Source organism: Patella vulgata, chromosome 8, assembly GCF_932274485.2.
Source record: "Patella vulgata chromosome 8, xgPatVulg1.2, whole genome shotgun sequence".
In the NCBI taxonomy this organism is placed as follows: Eukaryota; Metazoa; Mollusca; class Gastropoda; family Patellidae; genus Patella; species Patella vulgata.
This window is the reverse complement of record NC_065886.2, coordinates 3,572,667-3,598,232: the sequence shown is the minus strand read 5'-3', so window position 1 is coordinate 3,598,232 and position 25,566 is coordinate 3,572,667. Positions and strand designations below refer to the sequence as shown.

General features: G+C 35.9%; 2 protein-coding genes across 3 annotated transcripts in view; one reads left to right on the top strand and one right to left on the bottom strand.

Moving 5' to 3' along the window:
- The window catches only part of LOC126830900 (C2 domain-containing protein 2), a 376,226-nt gene that overhangs the window by 157,856 nt on the left and 192,804 nt on the right, over positions 1–25,566 (bottom strand). The window lies entirely within an intron of this gene.
- On the top strand, positions 4,146–25,455 carry LOC126829900 (HMG box transcription factor BBX). Of its 2 annotated transcripts, XM_056103052.1 has the most exons (9): positions 4,146–4,243; positions 9,052–9,268; positions 10,413–10,578; positions 11,936–12,099; positions 13,751–14,733; positions 16,197–16,310; positions 16,760–16,899; positions 17,777–17,914; positions 18,891–25,455. In XM_056103052.1, exons 2-9 carry the CDS (start codon positions 9,071–9,073, stop codon positions 19,712–19,714), a joined length of 2,727 nt encoding a protein of 908 aa, XP_055959027.1. In that variant the 5' UTR covers positions 4,146–4,243; positions 9,052–9,070; the 3' UTR covers positions 19,715–25,455. The 2 variants fall into 2 exon arrangements, with proteins under 2 accessions (XP_055959027.1, XP_055959028.1); XM_056103053.1 differs by lacking the exons at positions 4,146–4,243; positions 9,052–9,268; positions 10,413–10,578; positions 11,936–12,099 and adding an exon at positions 12,947–12,983.

Sequence of the window (25,566 nt, the reverse complement as noted above, 5' to 3'; positions counted from 1 at the left end):
GCATAAGGGTCATTATAGCAGTGGGAAGAAACCGGGGGCCCGGAGAAAACCCACGATGTTGGAGTGGCAATTTTTACCCTACTCCTGGTCACGTAGGCCTATAGCCGGGGAATCGAAACCACGCCAGCAAACATAATGATAGACCATGGCCATCCACCCCCCCCCCCATCGCGGTAATAGAAAAAGATTTTTTTCTTTATTGACTATATCAAATGTATATATATAACATAGTTAATACAGGCCTAACGTACTGCCCAAATAGAAATAAAAAAATCCATTAAAAAGATTTGTATTTGTTACGAAAAAAGCAATCCAATGGTCATTAGATATCCTAATATACAATATAGGCCTAGGTAGGCTACATAATCGACGTTTACGTCTTGTCAACAAAATACTTTGGGCATTTTGAGACTAACATAGTGTTTCCTCGTGGTCACACGTGTGCAATGCTAGGGGTGAATTGTATAGTGCCCTAGCTAACTGCAACGTATAGGCGACGTCAGAGTTTTACTTGTCCATCAGTAATATGGCTGGACTTTGGGGTTTTTCGTAGCACCCTATAACGACTCCTCTGCACGTTGCTCGTTCGATCGCTCCACACACATCACTCCTTACAAGCGAAAACCACACTTTAAAGATCATGTGAAGCTTGTCGATTCACGGAGGCATTTTTAATCTGGTACAGAGTTGAGATATTACGGTGATCCTATCGCTCGACTATCAGCGGATTTTAATTGCAGATGAATGCGCAATTGCAACGTAACCGTTTCCACTCATCCCCGCGCCGCTGGCAAATTTGAATAAAATTTGAATTTGAATTAGCGAACTGAGTGTAGAATAACTTTTGGCGCAATATAGGCCTAGCGCGGTTGGGGCTGACGTGCCATAAAACCCCATTCCATTTCAATTTTGTAGAACAAAAATAGAACCGGAGATGAAATTAAATGGGTTTAACGTCCTACTTTTCTGCACCAATAACGTAGCTAAAGAAGGGAATATATAGGCCTATACATTTAAAAGTTAAAAGAGTAAATTTCCTTCAGAAATCGACTTTAGACTTTAAAAATTTTCTGGGGGCAAAGCCCCATATATACTCTTCAAAGAAAGTAGGGGATATTGAAATGCAAATACCTATGCAGGTTGTCATATGATAAATAGTCATAGACACTTGACATGCTTTGAGAGTATGTTTACAGATGAAGAACTTAACGCCCCAACAGAACCACTGAGCTGCACATGCGACACGCAATAGCGCCATACACGTGGGAGGGGTTCATCGTTAAATTTGACACTTCAAGGAAGGGTTGATGAAAACTGCCGCTTGCTGGTTTATCCTATCAATGTTTGCTTTCCTATCGGTTCTTGCATAAGATTTACTGTTTAGCGTATCTTTGCTTTGGTGTGTTAAGTTCAATTTGATCGGGAGACGTGTTCGTCGACGTTAACGTCAACCGACAACACTGCAAGAATTGGCCGTGGCACTGCAAGAGGAGTGGGTCAGATTTTCCAAAATCGTGATTGGACGGTTGATTAGGAGCATGCCACGACGAATTGCTGAATGTCTGAGGATTGATGGAGCAATTACTCATTATTAAATATGAACTGTTTATGTTCATGTGTAGGCAATTGGCCTGTTATTAACATACACTGGTTACCTCTAATAAAAACAGCAGTGCATTTCCGCAGTTTTGTATTGTTTCTGAATATCCTCCACGATCTGTCACACCGGAACAAGGACCTCCCAACCAACCCCTGCTCATTGTTCTGCACACACCCTTGATATAGGCAGTATGCAATGAGAAAAATACTATTGCTATATAGGTCTGTAATATTTAAAAATATAGGCCTACATCTTGTTAAAAACGCGGGAATTCGTCAAGGTAGTCCTTTATAACAACATTTTTCACCAACTCGTGCAAATATTGCCAAAGTTTAGGGGCAATAAAATGAATAATGATTAGACTCGTGTCATGATTTCATAAGCCTTCAATGTCAAGTTGTCAGTATTGCGATATGTTCGCAGATTATATAAACCAAACCGTTCCTATTTTACATTGTTGTTTTAGAAAATATGTGGGTTAGCTATACCACTACTGTTTGTTTTTAGTTCCGACGCCCGATTTCTAATAATTATAGTAATGCATTCTTTAGCGGTCTAGAAAGTTCATTGATCAAGAGACGAGCTTATTAACGACTTTAGAAAAATGAAACTTATACATCATGACGTGTCCTTTATAATCTGCAATTTTTAAGATCTAGTAATAACATATCGTAGAGATAAATGCGAATGTTACTGCACCATGATCCTAAACCGATCGTAGAACATAATCGAGCAAAACCACAAAGAAAACTGTGAATTTGAACTTTTGGAGTGATTCTACGCCTTGCTTGCATGCGATAACAACCAGGAACTAATGGACGTAATAAAGTTCTACTGGTCTATAAATCATGTACATATAACGGGGAAGTGAAGGAACCCGGAAGTAAACTTTCAGAATGTTTTAGTGTTGTCAGACTATCTTCCCACTAATGCATTAATTCCATTGTCATATTATTATGTCTTGTCCTGTTGTCCACGTCGATAGGTGTTCTTTAGCATCGATATTATCAAACAGCACCGATTGATTTTACAGTCAAGGGTCAAGATGAAAAAAGCATGAAATGTATCTGTTTTATCATCCGGGGTCTCAACCGTTTTAAAGGCCCGAGGATTTCGCGAAATACAGTGTTGACGCCAAACGTCTTGAGGCAATATACCTTCCTTAAACGTTTTAGTTTTTGAAAACCTCAACTAAAACACTTTTAATATTTAATAGTTTGATATAACTCGGCCAATTCAATGACGGAATCTTTAAAATACTTTACATGAAGTTTTCACTGTAACAAAAAAATCCCTGAGAAAAAAATTACTAGAAAAATTTCAACCGTATTTGTTTTTCGTGTTATTTACAGAAATTCCCGCAATTAACATTAATTCCCTTTCCAAATACAGAAAAAATATCATGTTAATTTTTGTTTCCAGAACATAAAAGCGAAATATGTCTTTGAATAAGGGACATTATTGAACTGCTCGCTGTTGTATAGCGTTCCCGAGGGCTTACCACCGATTTAATGAACAAATTGAAATGAATAGTATAACATGATAATTATTAGGAATGATTATATATGTATACGATTACACTCCCCCCCCCCCCCCCTGTGAAAAAATTTTCGACCATAAAAAAAAAATAGATATACATTGTCCGTCAATTTTACAGCACCCCTGAGAACACTTACGGTCCTGAGCTAGTTACGGTCCTACGGTTGGATCCATCGTCAAATATTGTTAATTGGAGCGATTGTAAATTAATACTCATTACTTTGTGAATATAAATAAAAAGGATGCATAAATAAAAATATTGGGATAGACAGATCTATTACGTGTCATAGAAAAATTAGCCATGAACCATATTCTGCCTCATGCACGACAGGCAATGCACCCGCCAACACTTATTGTTCATTGGGCGATTATAAATTAAAACGCCTTGTTTTGCAAAGATACACACAAAAAAACCCCAACAAAATGCATTTGTCATTTTAGAAAATGTAAATGAAATGGTCTTAGAAAAACAAACAATTTGAACCAGATTAGAGCTTGCCCTGGGTCATTCTTTTACGGTGATAGTTTAAACTTCAGGGAGCTAGAATAAAATATTTAATTTTTACTCCCGAGTGGCACTGTTTTAAGTGTTTATTATCTACAATTTACAAATCCGAATTTACAGTAATCGTAGTATTTGCTACCGCCTTTAAAGGCAGACGCCTTCATTCAACGGTGACAAATGTTACGAGTTTTCATTCATATTACAGTTACAATATGGACAGGTGGACCGATCAGACGTCAAACACTAGCACGTGCCCTTTCCCGCCATTAACCTTGTTTACTAACAGAGACAAAACATTGACAGTACTAGCGATCGGTTGATCCCTTATATTTTGAAGAATTCGCCAATTACATATATGAAATCATTATATATTGATCAAATGAAAGTGTTACTGTTGTGAATCGAGATCATATCACGTACAACTGTCGCGTAATGAAGAACTCCAGTCCCCCGCTTGCAGTTCAGTTTACCTTGACCTACATATTGTCAAGTTCATTTCTTCCAGGCCCAAATCGTGTATGGCCCATTCGCCCGATCTAAATCGCTTTGCCTGATTTCACAGTTACAGATTTGATTAACCGTAATCCTCCTGTTAAAAGGTAAGTTTGCGTCAATTAAATAAGATAGCCGTAAAGATTACAGACAATCACTCGGCTTTTCATTGAAGAATTACATTCCACATGTTCTCAGCCAAGCTGTCGAGTTGAACGGCTTCGGTAGCCATGAAATTTAGCCAACTTTGCATAGATAATGAGCCGTTATGTTTTGACAATTTCACGAATAACGGTTAATTGTCGACCGTTAGTTGTTTCGTAAGGTTGTGTATTTTGATAAATAACATCTTATTTCTCTGATTACTGGTGGGGTATTGTGTGAAAATGGCGAGTTTTTGATCTTGTCAATTTGTCAATTGTGTGTTTGTTATCGAAGCATCGCACCTCTCTTGTCGGCTGGCCCCGTCAGCGTAACACAACTTGAGTTGTTTTGGGGTCAAACGATTTCACGTCAAAAATAAGCGTTTATTCAATGGACATATGTTGTAATATGGCGAAATTTGATGTGAAGTTGTAAGATTTTGATGAATAATGAAATGAGATGTCATTATATTCTCGTTTATCTTCGGATTGAATCATAATCGGGAAGAAAAATAGTAAATATCAACGGACTGCCTACGTCATGATGAAGCGAAGTACGTAGTGGTCCGTTATGTAGTATATTACACATTCAGTACTTATATGGAATACAGTAAATACGTTCTGTTTATTACACGCTTGCCTTTGTTAAATAATAATATCAATAAAAACGACAATGTCAGTGATTTGGTATTTAATAAAATGAATAGCAGTAAATTAAATACAGTGTTATTACATCAGACTATTATAATGGATGGCATCTAAGAATAGAAATCGTACATTTCTTCCGTTTTCATTTGACCAGATTAATGACATAACATATAAAGCAATGATGAGCAATAAATCAAATCAAGCTTAAAATGACATGTCCTATTATATTAGATCAAGAAATAAAAATGTTGATTTAATAAAGAATGATATGTTTTATGAAGTGGGTATCGGTCTATATTTAAAACTTCATATCAACTGATATATATGTAACCTATGTTGAGAGATAAAGTTGTAAATTTTGGCCCCAGAATTGGTCCCCAACCGCTACACATCTTGTTGTTTTGTGGGGGTGGAGGCGCTCTTTGAATAATTTAAGATTCCACCAATTGAATTACCTTTGACTTGAAACTTGGCATGATTGTTTCTGGGACAATTCTGCATTGATTGATGGACTTCGGTTTTTGATATTACGCGTCGTGATAAATTCAAGATGTCGGAGATGATGTCATGCTCATTTTGTATTCCATCGTACGCTTGTCTTGTTTGTTCGACTGTTGACAATTTTAACCTAAGATGACATTCGTGTAATATTTTAATTTGATCCCTTCCTGGATTAAAATAACGCAGATCAACTCATTTCAACACTTTATTATTAGCCTGACAGTAATGTCATCATCAGTTGATTATCCTTTCATTATTCACACAGGTTTTGTTTGATAACTTGATAAGTATAAATTTCTGAATACTTTCAAAAAGCACAGTTGTGATCAGTGACTTCAAATAAGATTTTAGAGAGAGAGAGAGGCAGACAGACAGAGAGAGGGGGGTTTAACATCCGCTCGACACAAACTAGTCATTTCGGGACTAACATATGGTTCAATTTTATGTCAACAATTCGCTTGTGAGTAGCAGTGCAAGGAAACCAGAGGACCCGGAGAAAATCCATGAGGTTGAACAAGCGACCCTACTCCTTGTCATGTACAACTGGAGAATCAAAACCACACCACTTGACTCAATGACAGACCTTATGATACAACGCACACATGCTAACCATTCGGCCATCCAATCCCCAAAGAGTTTAAGACGCCTAGGGATAAAAAACAAACAAACAGATTCCGTGTACATATTGCCAATGGAATTTGAAATAAAGAATAGGCCGTAGCGTGCTGTCCTGGCAAAATTTCCCTCATACCACACTGTATGGCATATACAGAAAGTAGGACGTTAAGACCAATATAATGGATTTTTGAAATTATTTTTTTTAGGAAAACTGGGGGATATAGAATAAACCTTTTTGATAGGCCGTAACCAATCAGCCATAATCAAAATCAATACATATCCATTACAGATTTTAAAAGATTAAGAAATATAATGTGACAGAGATCTGACCTTTAAGCTTGCCATCTTTCTGCTGCTGCTGACAGACGAATAGGCATGTTGTAGGACAGAGGTTCCAAATCTTTTGTTGGTTACGACCCGATTCTGTAAACCAGCATTTGATCACGACCCTGTCGAAGAGCAAAGTCACGTTTTACTATGAAACATCATCATTATTTATATTTAATATTGTTTACTATTTGACAACTTATTGTTTACATTCTTACATCTTTATAAAGATAAAATGTGGAAAAACGATTGGCAATGTTGCCAGAAGTGTATAGATATATCAGAGCTTTTCATAAAAACATAGCATTTTTTAAAAGTTTCGGAGCCGTCCACCATGACCCCATGAAAAGTTGAGACCAAGAGGTTAGGAACCCAGGTTGTAGGAAATGTTGTTCTCTGTCATGTTGTACTAGCAATAATATTTACCATATGTTACTTTGAAAATGATATCAGTATTCATGTTGAGAAAATATAGAACTCCATTTCATTTCATTCGTTAGTTCTTTGTCGACACATTTTACAATTTTCGAATTAATCTAAGTTGTCCTGTTTCACTGGGACGTTTGTTTTTATTACATGGCATTAAAGTAGCTAAGTCTCTAACTCAATATCATCCAAAATCTTCAACATTGAAAACATGATTTATTTGTCCGTTTAAATCAACATTGATGTTGTGATCCTAACGGGAAAAGATGGGCTTCTGATATCCAATAATTCAAGACAAAATAAACATTTTACAATTGGTACACGAATCGTGACGCTATATTCTTATCTGGAGAGCATGCCCAATAAATACTATCGGCGTAGACTGGAATAACCAGACGCTAGAGATTGAAATTCGATTGAGAATACTGGCGTATTTTCGCCGAACCTAACTGATTAGAAATTACAGTAAAAACAGAAACGATTGAATGTAAATCAATTTATATACATTCATATTACATTATTGTACGCATTGCGACCCATTTGTGTCAATTTCTAGGTCCCAAATATTAGCGACTTAGCTCCTTTAAAGACACTATTATGTACGCCATCCACAATATAATAGTTTCAAAATAGATAATGAAAGATGAATATATTGAAAGAGGTGTTGTCTATTCAAAATTATCACTTCACACATAACATAGAAAAAAAAATCAAGTACATTGTTGATATGCCATTAAACCCCTTTCAAAAAGCAAGAACGGTCTAGATGAACCATAGGTTTTTCAAGCCAGTTCTCACCTGTCTGTGGGGCTGACAAGGAAACTGTTGTCAGGTTTGTGGAATAACCGAGGTCCAAACACACACTTCACAGTTGGAATTGGCCGAGAGCAGACAGAAACATTGCTCTCCAGGCAAAATACCTTTCATTCCTCATGTGAGTACTGAAACAAAAAATACGTGGCTAAGTGGGTAAGACACTGTCTCGCTAGCCTGGAGGTCGGATGTTTGATCCCTGCATTGGCCGAGAAAGTTCATCCAGATTTTTCGGCGTGGTTCTACCTTGTCAATGATGCAGGACAGAGGGGCTGACAAGGAAAGCTGTCTAGTCATTCGGATGGGATGAAAAACCAAGGTCCCGTGTACACATTGGCATGCACGTAAAAGAGCCCCTGGCAGTTGGAATTCGATATAAGAGTAGGCCGCAGTGCCGCTGTCCGGGCAAAATTTCCCTCATAGCACACTGTATGGCGTATGCCCGTCTTCATTAGCCCAGTTCGGAGCAAAACAGTAGGACGTTAAACCCCATTTCATTTCATTTTCATTTCACAAAAAATACCAATATGAATCCAATTCCACACTATTCTGTTACTGTTCTACGTAAACTTAACTTACTATAAATATTATCTTCTGGTCTAAAAAATCTGATATTATTATTTAAAGTGTTATGATTAATTATATAATTCCATGTTATAATAATTCATAGTATTATAATTAACTCTAGATGTTATATCTATAATTCCATGTTATAATAATTCATGGTATTATAATTAACTCTAGATGTTATATCTATAATTCCATGTTATAATAATTCATGGTATTATAATTAACTCTAGATGTTATATCTATAATTCCATGTTATAATAATTCATAGAATTATAATTAACTCTAGATGTTATCTCTATAATTCCATGTTATAATAATTCATGGTATTATAATTAACTCTAGATGTTATCTCTATAATTCCATGTTATAATAATTCATGGTATTATAATTAACTCTAGATGTTATCTCTATAATGGCATGTTTTAAGCTCTTTCTCATATCTGTATTCAGTTTAGGCCCATTGGTAGATTTTCTCATTCAAATGTTACAACATGCAATGTATATATATGTAAAAATAGTGAAATCATGAAGAGCTCGGGAACAGGTTCCACATTTTTATTTATTTATTATAATATTATTATTATTATTATAATTTCATTTTTAAAGCGCTACATTATAACAATAGTTATTTCTAAGAGCTCTACAGTCATATTGACACAATGGTAGGCGCATGATTTATTTATTTATTTATAGAAACGGAAACACTCATGACAATAAAAAGAAAAGAAATAACATGACTGGTCTGGTTCTTAAGGAAAACCCATGAAAACCCATGAAAACCAGGTCTATTTCCAACGAGGTCATTATGTCGATTGAAACGCTGATTTAAAATACGGATAATTAACAATATTTATTTTTGATACTTTCAGGAGTGACGTCACTTGAGTCATGGAGGTCCATGAGACTGACAAGAAGGATGTGCGTCGACCAATGAACGCCTTCCTTATATTCTGCAAGAGACACCGAAGTATGGTCCGAGAGAAGAACCCTGATCTGGATAATCGTAGCGTAACAAGAATTCTTGGAGATTTGTGGGCTAACCTTGGTAATGAGAAGAAATCTGTGTATACAACTTTAGCCAAACAGGTAAATTAATTTACTTTTAGATCTGATGAATAGTGTTGACTGTAGCTTAAACTGGTGAGTGAGGGAGGGGTGGCCAAGTGGTCTAACAGGTGTACTTTAGATCCTAGGGTCTGCCATATAGTAGTCAAGTGACGTTGTTTTGATCGCAAGCTTGTGTTTGACAAAGAGTAGGATCACCTGGGAAATACATGAATTTATATATTAAAGATCAAATGAATAGTGTTGACTGTAGCTTAGACTGGTGATTGAGGGGGGGGGGGGTCAAGTGGTCTATCATGTTTACTTTAGATCATAGGGTCTGTCATATAGTCAAGTGACGTAGTTTTGATCCCAAGTTTGTGATTGACAAGGATCACCTGGGAAATATACAATAACTTAATATTATAAAAGTATAAATATATGATAGTTTATAACAGTAGTAATATGATGATATTATATTTAAAGGAGCTATATCGCTTATATTTGGGACCCATGAAATTGACACAAAAGGGTCGTAACGCATATAATAATGTAATATGAATGTTTATAAACTGATTTACATTCAATCGTTTCTGTTTTTACTCTGATTTCAAATCAGTTAGGCCTATGTTCGGCAAAATATGCCAGAAGTCTCAAGAGAATAGCAATCTCTGGCATCTGGTTATTCCAGTCTACACAGATAGTATTTATTGCACATGCTCTTCAGATAGGATATGAATTACTGTTTGACATGACTTGTGGAATGTGTCTAGCCTCGTCATTCGAGTTTTTTGTTACAAATTGCGCCGAATCACATTATGGTACACGCACGGTTCGTGTAACAATGGTAAAATGTTTATTTTGTCTTAAATATTGAATATCAGAAGCCCGTCTTTTCCTGGTAATATCACAGCATCAATGTTGATTTAAATTCACAAATAATTCGTGTTTTCAGTATCGAAGACTTTGGATGATATTGTGTTAGAGACTTAGCTACTCTAACAGTACGAATGTTTAAGAGAACAATTTATAATTTTATAACAGTATAAATATATGTTTTAATATTTTAACCGTGTGATAATTTAATATTTTAACAGTACAAATGTTTAAGAGAACAATTTATAACAGTATAACTATATGAAGAATGTATTAACAGTATTCAAATGATAATTTAATATTTTAACAGTATAAAGATGCGTTTATGAAAGCGAACCCTGATTACAAATGGCACAACCCTGATAAAATCCACCAACCCCCTGTAAAGATGGCGACGAGACCAACCAATGCTCGTGTGATAAAGAATGAAGTTGATGTAAACATGGATGGGAGTATTGTACCGGGAAAACTAGCAGGTTAGTTAGACGTATCTCTATTTACCTTTAAAGGCTCAATACCACTCTTGTTGTAACTGAATAATATGTCCCAATTTTTATTCTGGTCAAAAAATTGCACTATTTGACAATATTCCAATTAATTGATGATACAAATTTCATCTTAACACACCTAATTTAAAAATTTGGAAAAATTCAACTAAATGATTTGAAAAGCCGGAAGTAAAGCTTTTCAAATGTGACTTGGATTTAAAAATATTTTTGAACCCTCTGGACAAGTAAAATAAGATTTAATGGATAATTTACACAACAGGTAGGACACTAACACATCTAGTACTTAGAATAAGGCTATTATTTATTTTTTTGGAGCTGTCAAGGCAGCAAGAGTGTTATTGTCCCTTTAAAACAATATTTTATTCTCAGAGAAGGATTAAGGAAATAAAATGAAATGAAATGGGGTTTAACGTCCTACTTTTCTGCTCCGAACAGGGCTAATGAAGACGGGCATACGCCATACAGTGTGCTATGAGGGAAATTTTGCCCGGACAGTGGCTCTACGGCATACTCTTATATCGAATTCCAACTATCAAGGGGTCTTTTACGTGCATGCCAATGTGTACACGGGACCTCGTTTTTTCGTGCCATCCGAACGACTAGACAGCTGTCCTTGTCAGACCCTTTGTCCTTCATCACTGACAAGGGGGAACCACGCCCGAAAATCGTGATGAACTTTCTCGGTCAATGCAGGGATCGAACACCCGACCTCCAGGCTAGTGAGTCAACATCTTACCCACTTAGCCACTGTGATCCCCATATTAGCCCCATATTACCTTAAAAGACTTGATGCGTCATCCGTTGCAAACTGAGGGGGTTGGGTAGTCAAATGGTTTAACACATGCAACTTAGATCATAAGGTCTGGCATTGAATCAGGTGGCGTGGGTTAGAATGCTAATGTAAGGCAGTATCTTCCATAAGAACATATACGTTTGTAAAGAGAATATTAAACAAGACTAAAGTATAATACAATTTGGCTCTGCTTAATTCATGAAAATATAGAATTACTCTTGCACTATGATTAAGAAAAGTTGTTACAGGAGCTTTTTTCTCATTTTTGAAATTGGCAGGAACTTTTTATGGATCTTGCACGATTTCATAAACGTGAAGGGCAGGTTTTGAAGTCCAAAACCATGATATTTGAGAATTTTTGTTTTGAAATTTGCGAAATATTTTCAACCAATCACAGGTTTATATGTAACAAGGAGTTGTCTTCCCTCCCCAACTGTCTAAATAATCAGGCTTTATTTTTGAAAGTTTTAGCCATTTGTACCAAAAAAAAAAAAAAATTCGAGTTAATTTTTGTATTTGTATGATTTTTAGATCCATCTAAAATGGGAGGGTTGAGTTTATTATTGATGGCAGGGCAGCAGTCGTTACCCGTGAAATCTGATACTCCTAGAGACAGACGAGAATCGGAAACAGAAACAACACCTACCGATGAAAATCCATCCACTAGTAAATCAGCTCTCTTAGAGTTAGCTGAGGTAAGAATAAAATCCATCCAATAGTAAATCAGCTCTCTTGGAGTTAGCTGAGGTAAGAATAAAATCCATCCAATAGTAAATCAGCTCTCTTGGAGTTAGCTGAGGTAAGAATAAAATCCATCCAATAGTAAATCAGCTCTCTTGGAGTTAGCTGAGGTAAGAATAAAATCCATCCAATAGTAAGTCAGCTCTCTTGGAGTTAGCTGAGGTAAGAATAAAATCCATCCAATAGTAAATCAGCTCTCTTGGAGTTAGCTGAGGTAAGAATAAAATCCATCCAATAGTAAATCAGCTCTCTTAGAGTTAGCTGAGGTAAGAATAAAATCCATCCAATAGTAAATCAGCTCACTTAGAGTTAGCTGAGGTAAGAATAAAATCCATCCAATAGTAAATCAGCTCTCTTAGAGTTAGCTGAGGTAAGAATAAAATCCATCCAATAGTAAATCAGCTCTCTTAGAGTTAGCTGAGGTAAGAATAAAATCCATCCAATAGTAAATCAGCTCACTTAGAGTTAGCTGAGGTAAGAATAAAATCCATCCAATAGAAAATCAGCTCTCTTAGAGTTAGCTGAGGTAAGAATAAATTCCATCCAATAGTAAATCAGCTCTCGTAGAGTTAGCTGAGGTAAGAACAAAATCCATCCAATAGTAAATCAGCTCTCTTAGAGTTAGCTGAGGTAAGAATAAAATCCATCCAATAGTAAATCAGCTCTCGTAGAGTTAGCTGAGGTAAGAATAAAATCCATCCAATAGTAAATCAGCTCTCTTGGAGTTAGCTGAGGTAAGAATAAAATCCATCCAATAGTAAATCAGCTCTCTTGGAGTTAGCTGAGGTAAGAATAAAATCCATCCAATAGTAAATCAGCTCTCTTGGAGTTAGCTGAGGTAAGAACAAAATCCATCCAATAGTAAATCAGCTCTCGTAGAGTTAGCTGAGGTAAGAATAAAATCGTTACAGTTTGGGATGACCTAGACCTAGTGGTCTAGAGTGTCGCGCTTTGAGCTCTAGCTGTCCGGTCACCTCTGGCTTGTGGTCGTGGTGTGAGCGAACGTGGCCTGGAGATAGGGGCACCTTTTCAACCCCGTGGTCTTAAGGACCCCTGCGTGTACACTATGCATAATGAAATAAGACAACTTGTCTGCGATATCACCATAGCAGAAGACAAACCAAATTTTAGAATTGCTGTTCTACCATAACTCCATGGAGTTTAAATTCCGGAAATTTCCAATATTGTGAAAATTGATTCTCTAAAAGAAATATGAGACCAAAAGGCTTCAAGTCCGTTTGATTTTTACCAGGATATAAATTGAAAATTTCACAGCATTCGGCATCCTCTGATGAGCCAGTTAGCACAACTTTTAGGTAAAATCTTGTGATATGCCTCTTTTTAACTCATAGGTATATCGACCTATGGCAGGTCTTTCTTTATTAAATAGACATTAATTAAGATGCCATCGTTAGCCTGCGATATTTAGTGGATTTGAATACATTTTGTGATGGATAATTTAACGTAAAAATGGATAATCAAGACTTTGTTTATTATCATACCAACGTACTAATGTCCGAATGATTAGCATGTGCGCGCTGTATCATACGGTCTGTCATTGAGTCAACTTGAAGTATTTTATGCAAATGTTCTTTTCTGTTGCAGATGTGCACCAATGAATTAACCTTTGACCCCGAACCAACTGACATTAAAAAGAAGACACCAAAGAAAGTAGTTCAGAACTGTGAATTAAAACCAAAGTCAACTAAAAGCGTTTGTAAAGAAGATGCTGTGTCGACTGCTACAAGTTTGAAATTAGAATCCGAACCGATGGACCTGTCAACAAAACCGACAAGGGAGACAATACTAAATATCCCCGAACCTAAGAACAGGAAACAAGAAGATCAGGGTTTTCATAGAAAGGAGGTCATTCCTACCAGCGTCAATTTGACAGAAACAGCAAAAACTAAAGATGTTAAAATAGAGCGGAAGAGTGACGTTTTGCATCAAACGTCTCCCGGGACAACAGAGGAGGTCAAGCAAGAACATAACGCTCCAAATACATCCGATCAAAACGATAATAATATCGTTCACTGTGGTAAATTAGTTGTCGACCATATTTTTGACCGTTTGGTGTCCGCCCAGATCCAATGTCAACAAAAGACAGCAAAGAGTCCTGAAGTGAAAAAGAAAGCGCAAATAGCAACCATGCGAAGTGAAGACCGAGTGGAATCAAATATTGAACGAGTTGTCACAGAGATATACAATCAGACGGAAACTGAACCAATGAAAACATCCATCTTAAAAAGACTGGAAGAGGATCAGGCAATGACAGAAAAGCTGGAACGAGAATCGTCAGAAAAACAAAGCGTAGATCAGAAAGACTCTGATGATAATAAGGTGACAGATCATCACCATGACGACCATACTGAACATGCTGACAGAGACAGTTCAGAAGGGGTAGGGACTAAACGCTCGATACAAGATTACGAATCTCCCGAAAATGATGACATGGTACCAGTGCGGAAATCTCGTCGTCGTAACCGAGGGCAACGCTATCAAGAACTGATTAATGAGGGGATTATTCAGCCATCTAAAGAGAGATTAGCGGCAAGACGTGCAGCTAAAACTACACCTGATGATGACAGGTGAGTTGGTTAGATTTATTAACTAGGTCACACCCAAGAATCCCCTTATTTCATTTCATTTTAGGAATATTATTGGCAGAACACAAGAATCCCCTTGTCATTTAAGACACAAATTATTATTTCATATCATTTTAGGAATATTATGGGCAGAACACAAAAACAATACCCCAAAAAGGCGGCAATAATTTGCACATTTGGTTTGTTTGACGTTATTTTGCTGAATGTAGGAGAAAAAAGCAGGATAGAACCAGCCCCCCACCACCCGGAGGGGAGGACTAACCCCCTCCACTCTCTGGACTTGTGTCTGGGCTTCTTCTGTTTGTTCAAATGACATGGGGGAGAGGGTTTGTGTGTGTGTGTGTGAATGGCCGAATGGTTAGCGCGAGCATGTTGTATCATAAGGTCTGTCATTGAGTCAACTGGGGTGGTTTCGATTCCCTGGTTGTACGTGACGAGTAGGGTCGCCTGTCCAACCTCATGGGTTTTCTCTGGGTCCTCCGGTTTCCCCCGACTGCTAAAGACACCTACACACAAGCAAAGCATTGAAATAAAATTGAACCATGTGTTGGTACCGAAATGACCAACTTTGTGTCAAGTGGATGTTAAACTCTCTCTCTCTCTCTCTCTCTCTCTCTCTCTCATTCATTCATTCATTCATTCATTCATATGACGGGCTACTAATGAAGTAAGGTTAAGCTGGTATGTGATGTATGATGTCTTGATTACCTAATGCAAGGTTTAAAGCGGAAATTGCAAATTTTTAAATTTTAAAATTTATTAAAATAAAGCCTTAAAATAGATGGTATCTATAAACAGTCCTACCTTGTTAAAGAATAATCCTATTAATCCTATAATTCACTATTGCCAGCTGAGAAATTGGCAAAAATATCATTTTCCTCTTCATTTTCAAACGTTTGAAAAAAGCTACTCCATGGTGGAGAATAGAAAACAAGGGAGGTAATTGTGTTATTATTTCCTGTGTAAATGAGTTTTAAGTGTGAGAATGACGCCTATGATCGTATAATTGTGAGTTGACAACCAATTGAGCAAAAGACATAGAAATAATTACGTTTTGACTTTCTTAGAAAATTTACAATTTCTGCTTTAACCTTGTGATGTAATAACAATGGGTTGACTACCTAATACAAGGATTTGACCATGTGATGTATTAACGATGCGTTGACTATCTGAACCATGTGATGTATTAACAATGCGTTGACTATCTGAACCATGTGATGTAATAACGATGTGTTGACTATCTGAACCATGTGATGTAATAATGATGCGTTGACTATCTGAACCATGTGATGTAATAACGATGCGTTGACTATCTGAACCATGTGATGTAATAACGATGTGTTGACTATCTGAACCATGTGATGTAATAACGATGCGTTGACTACCTAATGCAAGGTTTAACCAGGTGATGTATTAACGATGTTTATTTTATTTATGTATTCTAGTGATGGCTATGAAGATATTATGACAGTAGAAGATTTGGTTGAAAGAAAACCAAATCGTAAACGTGTCATATCAGAAAGTGAAGAAGGCGAAGATCTCAAGAAATATAAGACTGGGTAATATAAGTTTCTTAGTAACCTGAGCGTCACAATAACACTGACAAAAGTAGGCTGTTAAACCCCATTTCATTTCATTCAACACTGACAAAAATGTGTATAAAAATGTTAAAGATACATTATGTAAGATTTAGATAAAGAACTAGCCTTTCTTGCTATAATAGTTCGAAAGTAGATGATGTAAAATGAATAATTTGAAAATTTTATTCAAATTACTCTATTGCAAGCGAAGATATTAGCCTTTGAAGGTTTGACAGACGTGTGCAATAATTTCAACCACCGTACTGGTTGATCGAAGCTATGTCTCGGTCCTCCATATTTGATTAAATCAAAGTATTTGTCTCTTGACAGAAAGCATGATGTACGCCCCTCTTCACAGGCCCAGTTGGTTCAAAACAGTAGGATGTTAAACCAAATTTCATTTCATTTCGTTTTATTTTTGTTTTCAGAGATTTTGATCTTGAGGCTCATATAGCTGACCTTCCAGCATGTTCGTTAGATCAGCTGTCGAAGGGCGGGAAAAAGAATCTAAATCGTACTCGACATCTGAGTGAAAGTAGCATTAAAAAATCCACCACAACCATAACAGGTATGTATGATTTCCGTAATCCGATGAATAGTGGGGAGAATATTGGTCAACAGAGCATGTACAAACTCTCTATAACACGCTAGGATTCACCATGTTTAAAAGATCAATTCAGGACCAATTACAATTCTTTCGATTAAAGCACAGATCAGCATGGTAGAACCATACAGAAAAATCCTTGTTTTTGTGTATTGTTTGTGTGTATTGTTTGTGTGTTTCGTTTGCGTGTAAAGTTTACTTGTTTTGTTTCCATGTTTTGTTTACGTGTTTTGTTTGTGTGTATTGCGGTCCGCCTGCACTTACTATTATAATGCACTTTTTCCAAACCACTCGGACCACGTTGGTTGTCAGGGCCGATTGGAATTCGATCAATTAAACCATTCCTGATCCTTCCCCTGGTAACTGATCCATTGTAATAACATCACTAGAACTTGTATAAAAATCAGTGTAATAAGAATAATGCACTACTTAGACACATCTATTTATCCTGTAAAATGTGTCATGTTGTAACGACACAATCACAACTAATTTGAGATTCACCATAGCTGAAACGTCACGCTATTCTTACATAACGTCTATTAATCCTGCAAAACGTGTCATTGAGTAAACAAGTGAGTTTTAGGTGACAAGGCATGTACCTACTGAATACAACACAATTACGACCTATCTGAGATTCAACATACATGTAGCTGAAACTGCACGCTATTCTTACATAACATCCATTTACAGGACTAGCAGAATTGTGACAAGAATCAATTCCGCTAGCCTTGATTGAAATTCTGTTTGATTTAAACAGTTACAGACTGACAAGCGACCACCCCCTCCTTTTTTGTCTTTTTTTTTTTACATAAATATAGTCTGTGTTGTCTTGTTTTTCCAGCTGTGAAGGAAGAGGGAACTTGTTGTCTACCACCTCACGTTCGACTTAAAACCGATCAAGTTAATGAAATGGTTGTCGGCAGCAGACGCCGCAAAGTTCGGAAACACTCGATAACACATCTTATACCAGCTAAATCAGGTAATATATTCATTGAGTTATATTTATAGGGGGAATACAACAATTTACAAATGCTCTAAGTTTACCTGTGAAGTTATTTCATTTCATTTATGTTTTTAAAGGGTGGCGGGGGTTTGGTTGGTTGGTCGAATGGTCTTAGCTTTAAAATAAGATCCATTTCACAAATAATTATTCCATTGCGTAAAAAAGTTCTCTTTTTAAAAACCTGCCTGAAAAACTATTAACACATACAGTTACTGATTTATTTAGGCGACGTTTCAAAGAGTAATCTCTTAACGTATATGAAATGAAATGAAAGGGGGTTTAACGTCCTACTGTTCTGCTCGGACTGGGCTAATGAAGACAGGCATATGCTAGGTGGTTAAGACGCTGGCTCGCTAGCCTGGAGGTCGGGTGTTCGATCCTTGCATTGGCCGAGAAAGTTCATCTGGATTTTCCTCTTCTTCTACTCTACAGTCTTGTCAAGTTCGTTGCTTGGGGGGATCACGGTGGCTAGGTGGTTAAGACGCTGGCTCGCTAGCCTGCAGGTCTGGTGTTCAATCCCTGCATTGGCCGAGAAAGTTCATCTGGATTTTCCGACGTGGTTTCCCCTTGTCACTGGTGCAGAACAGAGGGCATGACAAGGACAGCTGTCTAGTCCTTCGGATGAGACGAAAAAACCGAGGTCCCGTGTATACATTGGAATGCACGTAAAAGATCCCTTGGCAGTTGGAATTCGATATAAGAGTAGGCCGTAGCGCCGCTGCCCAGGCAAAATTTCCCTCATAGCACACTGTATGGCGTATGCCCGTCTTCATTAGCCCAGTATAGGAGCAGAACAGTAGGACGTTAAAACCCATTTCACTTCATTTCATTGCTTGGGGAATATTACCCCTATTTTGTGATATAAATAAAGAATGGAATATTCTTTGCCTTAGCAACAAAACAAAAAATGCCGGATTATATTAAAATTAAAGTTGTTTCTTTTCTTTTGTAGTTAAAAGTATTCCTGACATCACAACTAACCAATCGGAAGAAAATATCAAAGTTGAAAGTTCAGATGTCATAAATCATGACCCGGGCACAGACAATGCCCTAAACCAATCAAAACCAAATTTGAATGAGAATAGTCAAGAGTGTGGAATGGAGACGGATGAGGTTGAAACGGAATCTAATAAAAATATTGACGATGAAACAAATCTAGTGAGCGGACATTCTGATATTGAGGGTGAAAATGTTTTTTCTGATTGCGATGTTGTCACTACTTCTATGAAGAAAGATGGCGTTTCGTCCGAATCCATTTTGAAAAGTGGCGAAATTAAGTCAGTTGATGATAAACCGATGTCCAGAACTGTTTCTAAACGGGACAATTCTCCTGGACAAAAGATATCGCGGAGTTTAAGTGCACCTTGTCATACTGTTAGATCATGTGACTCAATAGACAGTGAAAGTGATCGAGCAATTCAACAAGTTGAAGTTCCGGCCAACCCGTCGTTGTATAAGGATTCATTGTTGCGTAAAATTCACTCCGGTCTTCCGTCTACTCAGACAACTAAAGACCCCAGTGAAAAACGACTGGACGATAAAAATAAAGGAGAAAAAACAGACTCAAATCTTGATATACCAGAATGCCACAGTCAAGGTTGTGATATTCAAAAGTCATCAGAGTTACTTCCCTTTTCAAATCCTTCTGTTGATCAGATAAATGTGAGTGCTTCTGCCGTGCGTATGGACATTTTGGCTGCAGAAGTCAAATCTGAAGAAAGCAATCCCAACATGCAATGTCAAGGTTCACCATCTGTAGCAGTTGTTCATTCATAATACATGTTTTTAAATCGGACATTTTTGTGAGTCTGATTGGTAGCCATGCTAAATGACTTTATGTTGTTGTATTTTTAATCATTGTTTGATTTATGTGGACAGCTTCGTCGCGCAAGTTACATCTTCACAATTTCAAATTAGTATAACATGCATTTTATCAGCTGACTGGATTTAGGGTAGTGGTTCCCAACCTGTTTCTTCTCAACAGGATTTAGGGCAGTGGTCAGCTACCTGTTTCTACTCAACATGATTTAGGGCACTGGTTCCCAACCCGTTTCTTTTCAACATGTTTTAGGGCAGTGGTTCCCAACCTTTATCTTTTCAACATGATTTAGGGGCGTGGTTAGCTACCTGTTTCTACCCAACCTGTTTGCCCGCAATAGGATTTAGGGCAGTGGTTAGAAAGTTGTTTCCACTCAACATTTTACAAAGTACCAATTGTTTTTAAAATTTCAGGGTTTTACTTCATTCTAACACTCGATATACGAGAAAACTGTGAAAGGGGGAATAACTACATAGCTCACGTAGTACATGACGTAACGGACATATACGATTGATATCGATAAAAACAAGTAAATAGGGCCTGGTATTGTCAGTGACAAGTGTTGTATTTAAAGGCTTGTCACTACTGCCATTATCCTTACCTCCTCCCTAATCTGCCCCTGACTACATTAGCTGACTGATTATACCTAGACGACATTAGCTGACTTTGTATGTTGTAATATTATGACATTGTGAAGATGTGTATATTATAAATTATTTCAATCGTGGAATCTGTCTCCAACAGTATGTATGGTAACTGATAGGCTAATCTTTATGAAAACGTATCTGGTGACGCAAATATTAAATTATTACTAAAGGCGTTTTCAATTTTTGTTCAAAGATAATGAAAATGTAAGGTTATTACCCTTTAGAGGATTACCATGTTTCTGGCGATCTGAGATTACCTTTAAACATGGCTGCTCAAATTACTACCTTTCCCGATAAACTTCTCAGACTCCATCAAGGCTTGTGTTGGTTTATTTATAGAAACAGGCAGTAGCCAAAGAACCGTTTCTAATAATTGAAAAATTATTCCAAACTGTTTTATTTTGAGAGTGAAAAATTGATCCAGGCTACAACTTACACCTGATAAATTTTATAATTACCATATTCAACGTAACAACAGCTTAGACACATTAAAACTGTCTAAACCGGTGGCATTTATTATGTTCTGCGCGGACTAATTTTGACAGATTTTGATGCTGATTGGCTGGACTTGATGTACTGTGCAGGCTTATTTTGAAAGCACACAGACTAAAAAGGGAGATACAAGAAATATTTGACAATTATTATTTTTCTTGAAGCTGTTTTGTTATTGTGGCAAATGAATTAAGACCACATTAAATCATTATTTTTATTTCCTTTACCATTTCACAAATTGTTGTTATTATAATGTAATCATATTTTCATTATATCAACCAGAGACATCATTATAAATTACCCATTCACTTAATGATATTTTTAAAATGAATTTTATATTTTATCTAGTCAAGCGACTAATCATAGATTGCTTGTCTACCTCTCCTTTGTCACTTATTGGTTGCCTGGCAACAGCAATACATTCAATTTGCCTAGTAGCAAACATATGTTGCCTGGCAACAGTGTGGTTACTATGTGTAACTATGTTGGTACATGTATATGTTGGTTTCCTGGTAAAACTATATACATTGCTTGGTAACGGCATGGTAACTGTGTGCTACCTGGTAATAAAGGCTACACTGGTAGTAACTATGCAGGATCTAGAGATGTTGTCCAGTTACTAGGACTTGACTAATAATTGCACAACTGTTACCAAGCAACTCTGTTTACATAGGTTGCTTGGTAACACAATTTTATCTATATTGCTGTCTGTAAGAACAAAATAATTGTATAAAATATATATTGTTTAGTTTATAGGTTATATTTGATAAATCCTGATGGTACGCTGTTAAAACAAGAGTACTGAATATGCAACATTATTATTAACAATTCTAGAAACTGGATAGTCTAGTCTTCCTACCAGATCGTCAGCTTCAAATACAACAAATATTCTTCTGCACAAAATTAGCGTCAATTCTCAATACTGTCTGTATCTATTAATTTCTGCAAAAGTTTATTGCATCTACCTATTTTTCATGGCAGACGGAACGTCATTGAGGATATAGACGTAGAATCACGCTTATTTGTCAAGACCAATATTTTGTTGTACACTTAGTTGAAGTAGAGATAATTTGTGACTGGACCGATAAAGACATCTAGGGCAAATATTTACCATTCTTGTCAGTAATATAATTACGTTTTTATCTGATTTATAAGGCAGACGGTCCAAATGTATCAAAGATTTATCTTCATTAACTGACCATGCTAAAGGAAAGTGTCGTCCCTTCAAACTATACTAATGTCCAAAAGAAAGTATACACACTAAAAATATGACCAAGTTTTGTTTAAATCAACAAAATGTGATAAAACTACACTGAACATGTCTCGTGTGTCCAAACTCAATATTTCTAAGCAAATAAAAGGCAAAACAAATGGACATTGTACCCAAATACCGCATACAATGGAAAAACGACTTTGTTTGAAGCAGGACGAAATGCTCAGTGTTTACTTTCTTTTGGACATTAGTATATTTTAAGTGAAAGTCCTTTTATTAATTGTTGTGCCGTAATTAGTTTGAACCCTACAAACTTTTAGTGATTGTATTATCAATATTTATATGAACCTTCATCTTCACAATAACAAGGTACAACCATCAATATCAGATACCCTGACTACATTGCCAACTCTCTTGTATTGTTTCATCTATGACATGCGAAGCAGTTGTTGAAAAGCGATCTGGGTAGCCAGGGCCATTGACCTAAATGTTATTTTACCTTTTGGAGATAAAACTCAACAAGGGTTTCCTACCTAATGTCAGTGTCGCACCTTGGAGTAAATTTCACCTCTCCCGTGGGAAAATTTACTGATTCTGGATTTGAACTTATTTTATGGTATGGCCGGTGATAACTTTTTACGTAAATAAGTGACATATTTTTGTTTTCTGCTTTTATTATTATTTGAACCTAAAATAATGTTGAAAACAGTAATTTAAAAATGTTCCCTTCGGTCGGTGTAAACTCAAATTTATTTTTAAAAAATTGCCCCTGCTAATGGGAACCCCCCACATAAAACATTATAAGAGAAAATGACACGATGAACAAATAAGTGGTGTTATTATTTTGGTCTATTTTTAATTCTTGAAGGTAACCATTGGCTGTGTTCACTTTGTTATAGAAGTGGAGTGTAGAGTATTACCTGGTGTCAAATTAAGCTTTATGTACAATTATTATCACGATAAGTTATTACAGTGGTATTTCAACTTGTATGATAAGGCAATAATATAGACTAGGAATGGTTAGTTCGAAGCATTTCTCAGTAATAAACCGTAATTGTATTCCATAGTTTTATACATTGTGGTCAAAGAGTCTCCTCAATTAAGTGACATTCTTAGCTAATGTTAGCTAATGTAGTCATAGTATTGGACATATATTATAAGACCTTGACACTGTAAGCTAATTTTGGTGTAGTAACGGACATATATCATAATACTTTGACATTATTAGCTAATGTAGTCATGGTATCAGACGTATATCACTAGACATTCACATTGTTAGCTAATGTAGTCATGGTATCTGACATAGATAAGATCGTGACATTGTAAGCTAATGTAGTCGTGGTATCTGACGTAGATAATAAGATCTTGAAATGATTTAGTCATGATATCTGATGTATAAGACCTTCACATTGTTAGCTAAAGTAGTCATTTTATCGTACATATATTATAACACGTTGTTAAATGTGTATATTTATGCTTCTAGTATTTTACATCCAATAAAATCTATGCACCCCAGCCATTGTTGCAAAATAAATAAAATGTTTTTTTGTTATTGTTAATATTAAAAATATTACAAATATTATATATGTATGTACAAATATTATATTATTATGATGAAATAATACTTATGAATATGTATAAGTTACATATATGGTGATAGTCTATTGTTTTGTATATATATACATGTATATATATATATATTTCTCTGAACCTTGTTTTTGATTTTAAAACCTATTGAGTGAGTGTACATTTAGCTGCTTGCACTAAAATATAATTTATTTGCACAGTTTGTCATTTTCTAAGGCCACATTGAAAAAATATACTTGAGTTTCTGTTTACTTGGACACAAAAAATAGGGTCAGTCACCCAGGAAATCATTTTCCCTTTTTTTTCTTCGTGGGTTTTGTGAGTTAAGATTCGATAGGTGAACAATTAATAAACTATATCAATACTTGCAGTGTGTTGCCTCAGTGATGTCATTATAAATACCTGATATTTCTAGCTTAATTATTGATTAAGGTTCTATAAACTAATGCTGATTTGGATTGTTATAATGCCGAAATTAAAGCATTTGCAAAGAAACAATTTATTCACCTGGGAAATGAGGAAAAGTTTAGGGTCGGGCTAAAAAAAAAAAAAAGAAAGTCGGTCAGGTAAAAGTAAACGTAATTGCTTTTTTTTGGGGGGGGCCTAATACCTGTACTGTGTTTAATATCAGTCAAGTTGCTGTCAGCATGCTTATAGACCAATCTATAATATATTCCTCGGTCAGGACCGGCATATACAACCCACATAGAACCCATGCATTAGGCCTATATATGTATCTTGTAATGTTCAGTCTGCAAACATTTTGGTCAACTTAAAATACAAAAATAAATCGAGGTCCAATTTGTTCAATGAAAATGCGAAGTTAAATTAGGGCTAACCGTCTTTTCAGAGTAAACAAATTCTTGCTATTAGAATGTTGAAATAAATGTCTGTGTTTCGGGACTAGAGAGGGTCGAGCGACTTTATTAACCTGTTTAGTGCCGAAAATTCATTTGTTCTTGAAAGTAATACACCTAGGCTACACGTAATAATGAATCTTAAAGCGGAAATTGCAAATTTTTAAGTTATATTTTTAAAATTTATTAAAATAAAGCCTGAAAATAGATGGTATCCATAAACAGTCCTACCTTGTTAAAGAATAATCCTATTAATCCTATAATTCACTATTGCCAGCTGAGAAATTGGCAAAAATATCATTTTCCTCTTCATTTTCAAACGTTTGAAAAAAGCTACTCCATGGTGTGGAATAGGAAAACAAAGGAGGTAATTGTGTTATTTCCTGTGTAAATGAGTTTTAAGTGTGAGAATGACACCTATGATCGTATAATTGTGAGTTGACAACCTATTGAGCAAAAGACATAGAAATAATTATGTTTTGACTTTCTTAGAAAATTTGCAATTTCCGCTTTAACTTTTATGGCAGCAGGCACCTATATAAAGCAATTTTAATTATTTCCATGCATTTTGCAATAAGTAGCATAATTTGTTAAGTGATAGTTATTGCAGTGCTATGAGAAAATAAGTGTAGGCTACCATCTAAATAACGGTAGGCCTAATATAAGATAAATGTGAATGCAATAAACCAGACGTACACTGAGGCTAAAAATAATTAAATTCTCTAATAGAAGAGAGACTAAACTCAAATAATTTTCAACTCCATGCTTTTATAAATAAGAATATGATTATGTACTATCAACTATCTATTTTAGGCTTCTAGGCTACATTTTTGCACCACAGCTGTTTTGTCGTTTTATTTTATAATAATGTTATATTTAATCGACGATAATAAAATTGATAGAATTGATATTTTTTGTTGACACTAATTTATTCTTTTTGTCGCATGAGAAAGGTCCACAAGGATCAAACAGAATTTTTATTATAAAAATAATGTAGAAAAGGGAGATAACTG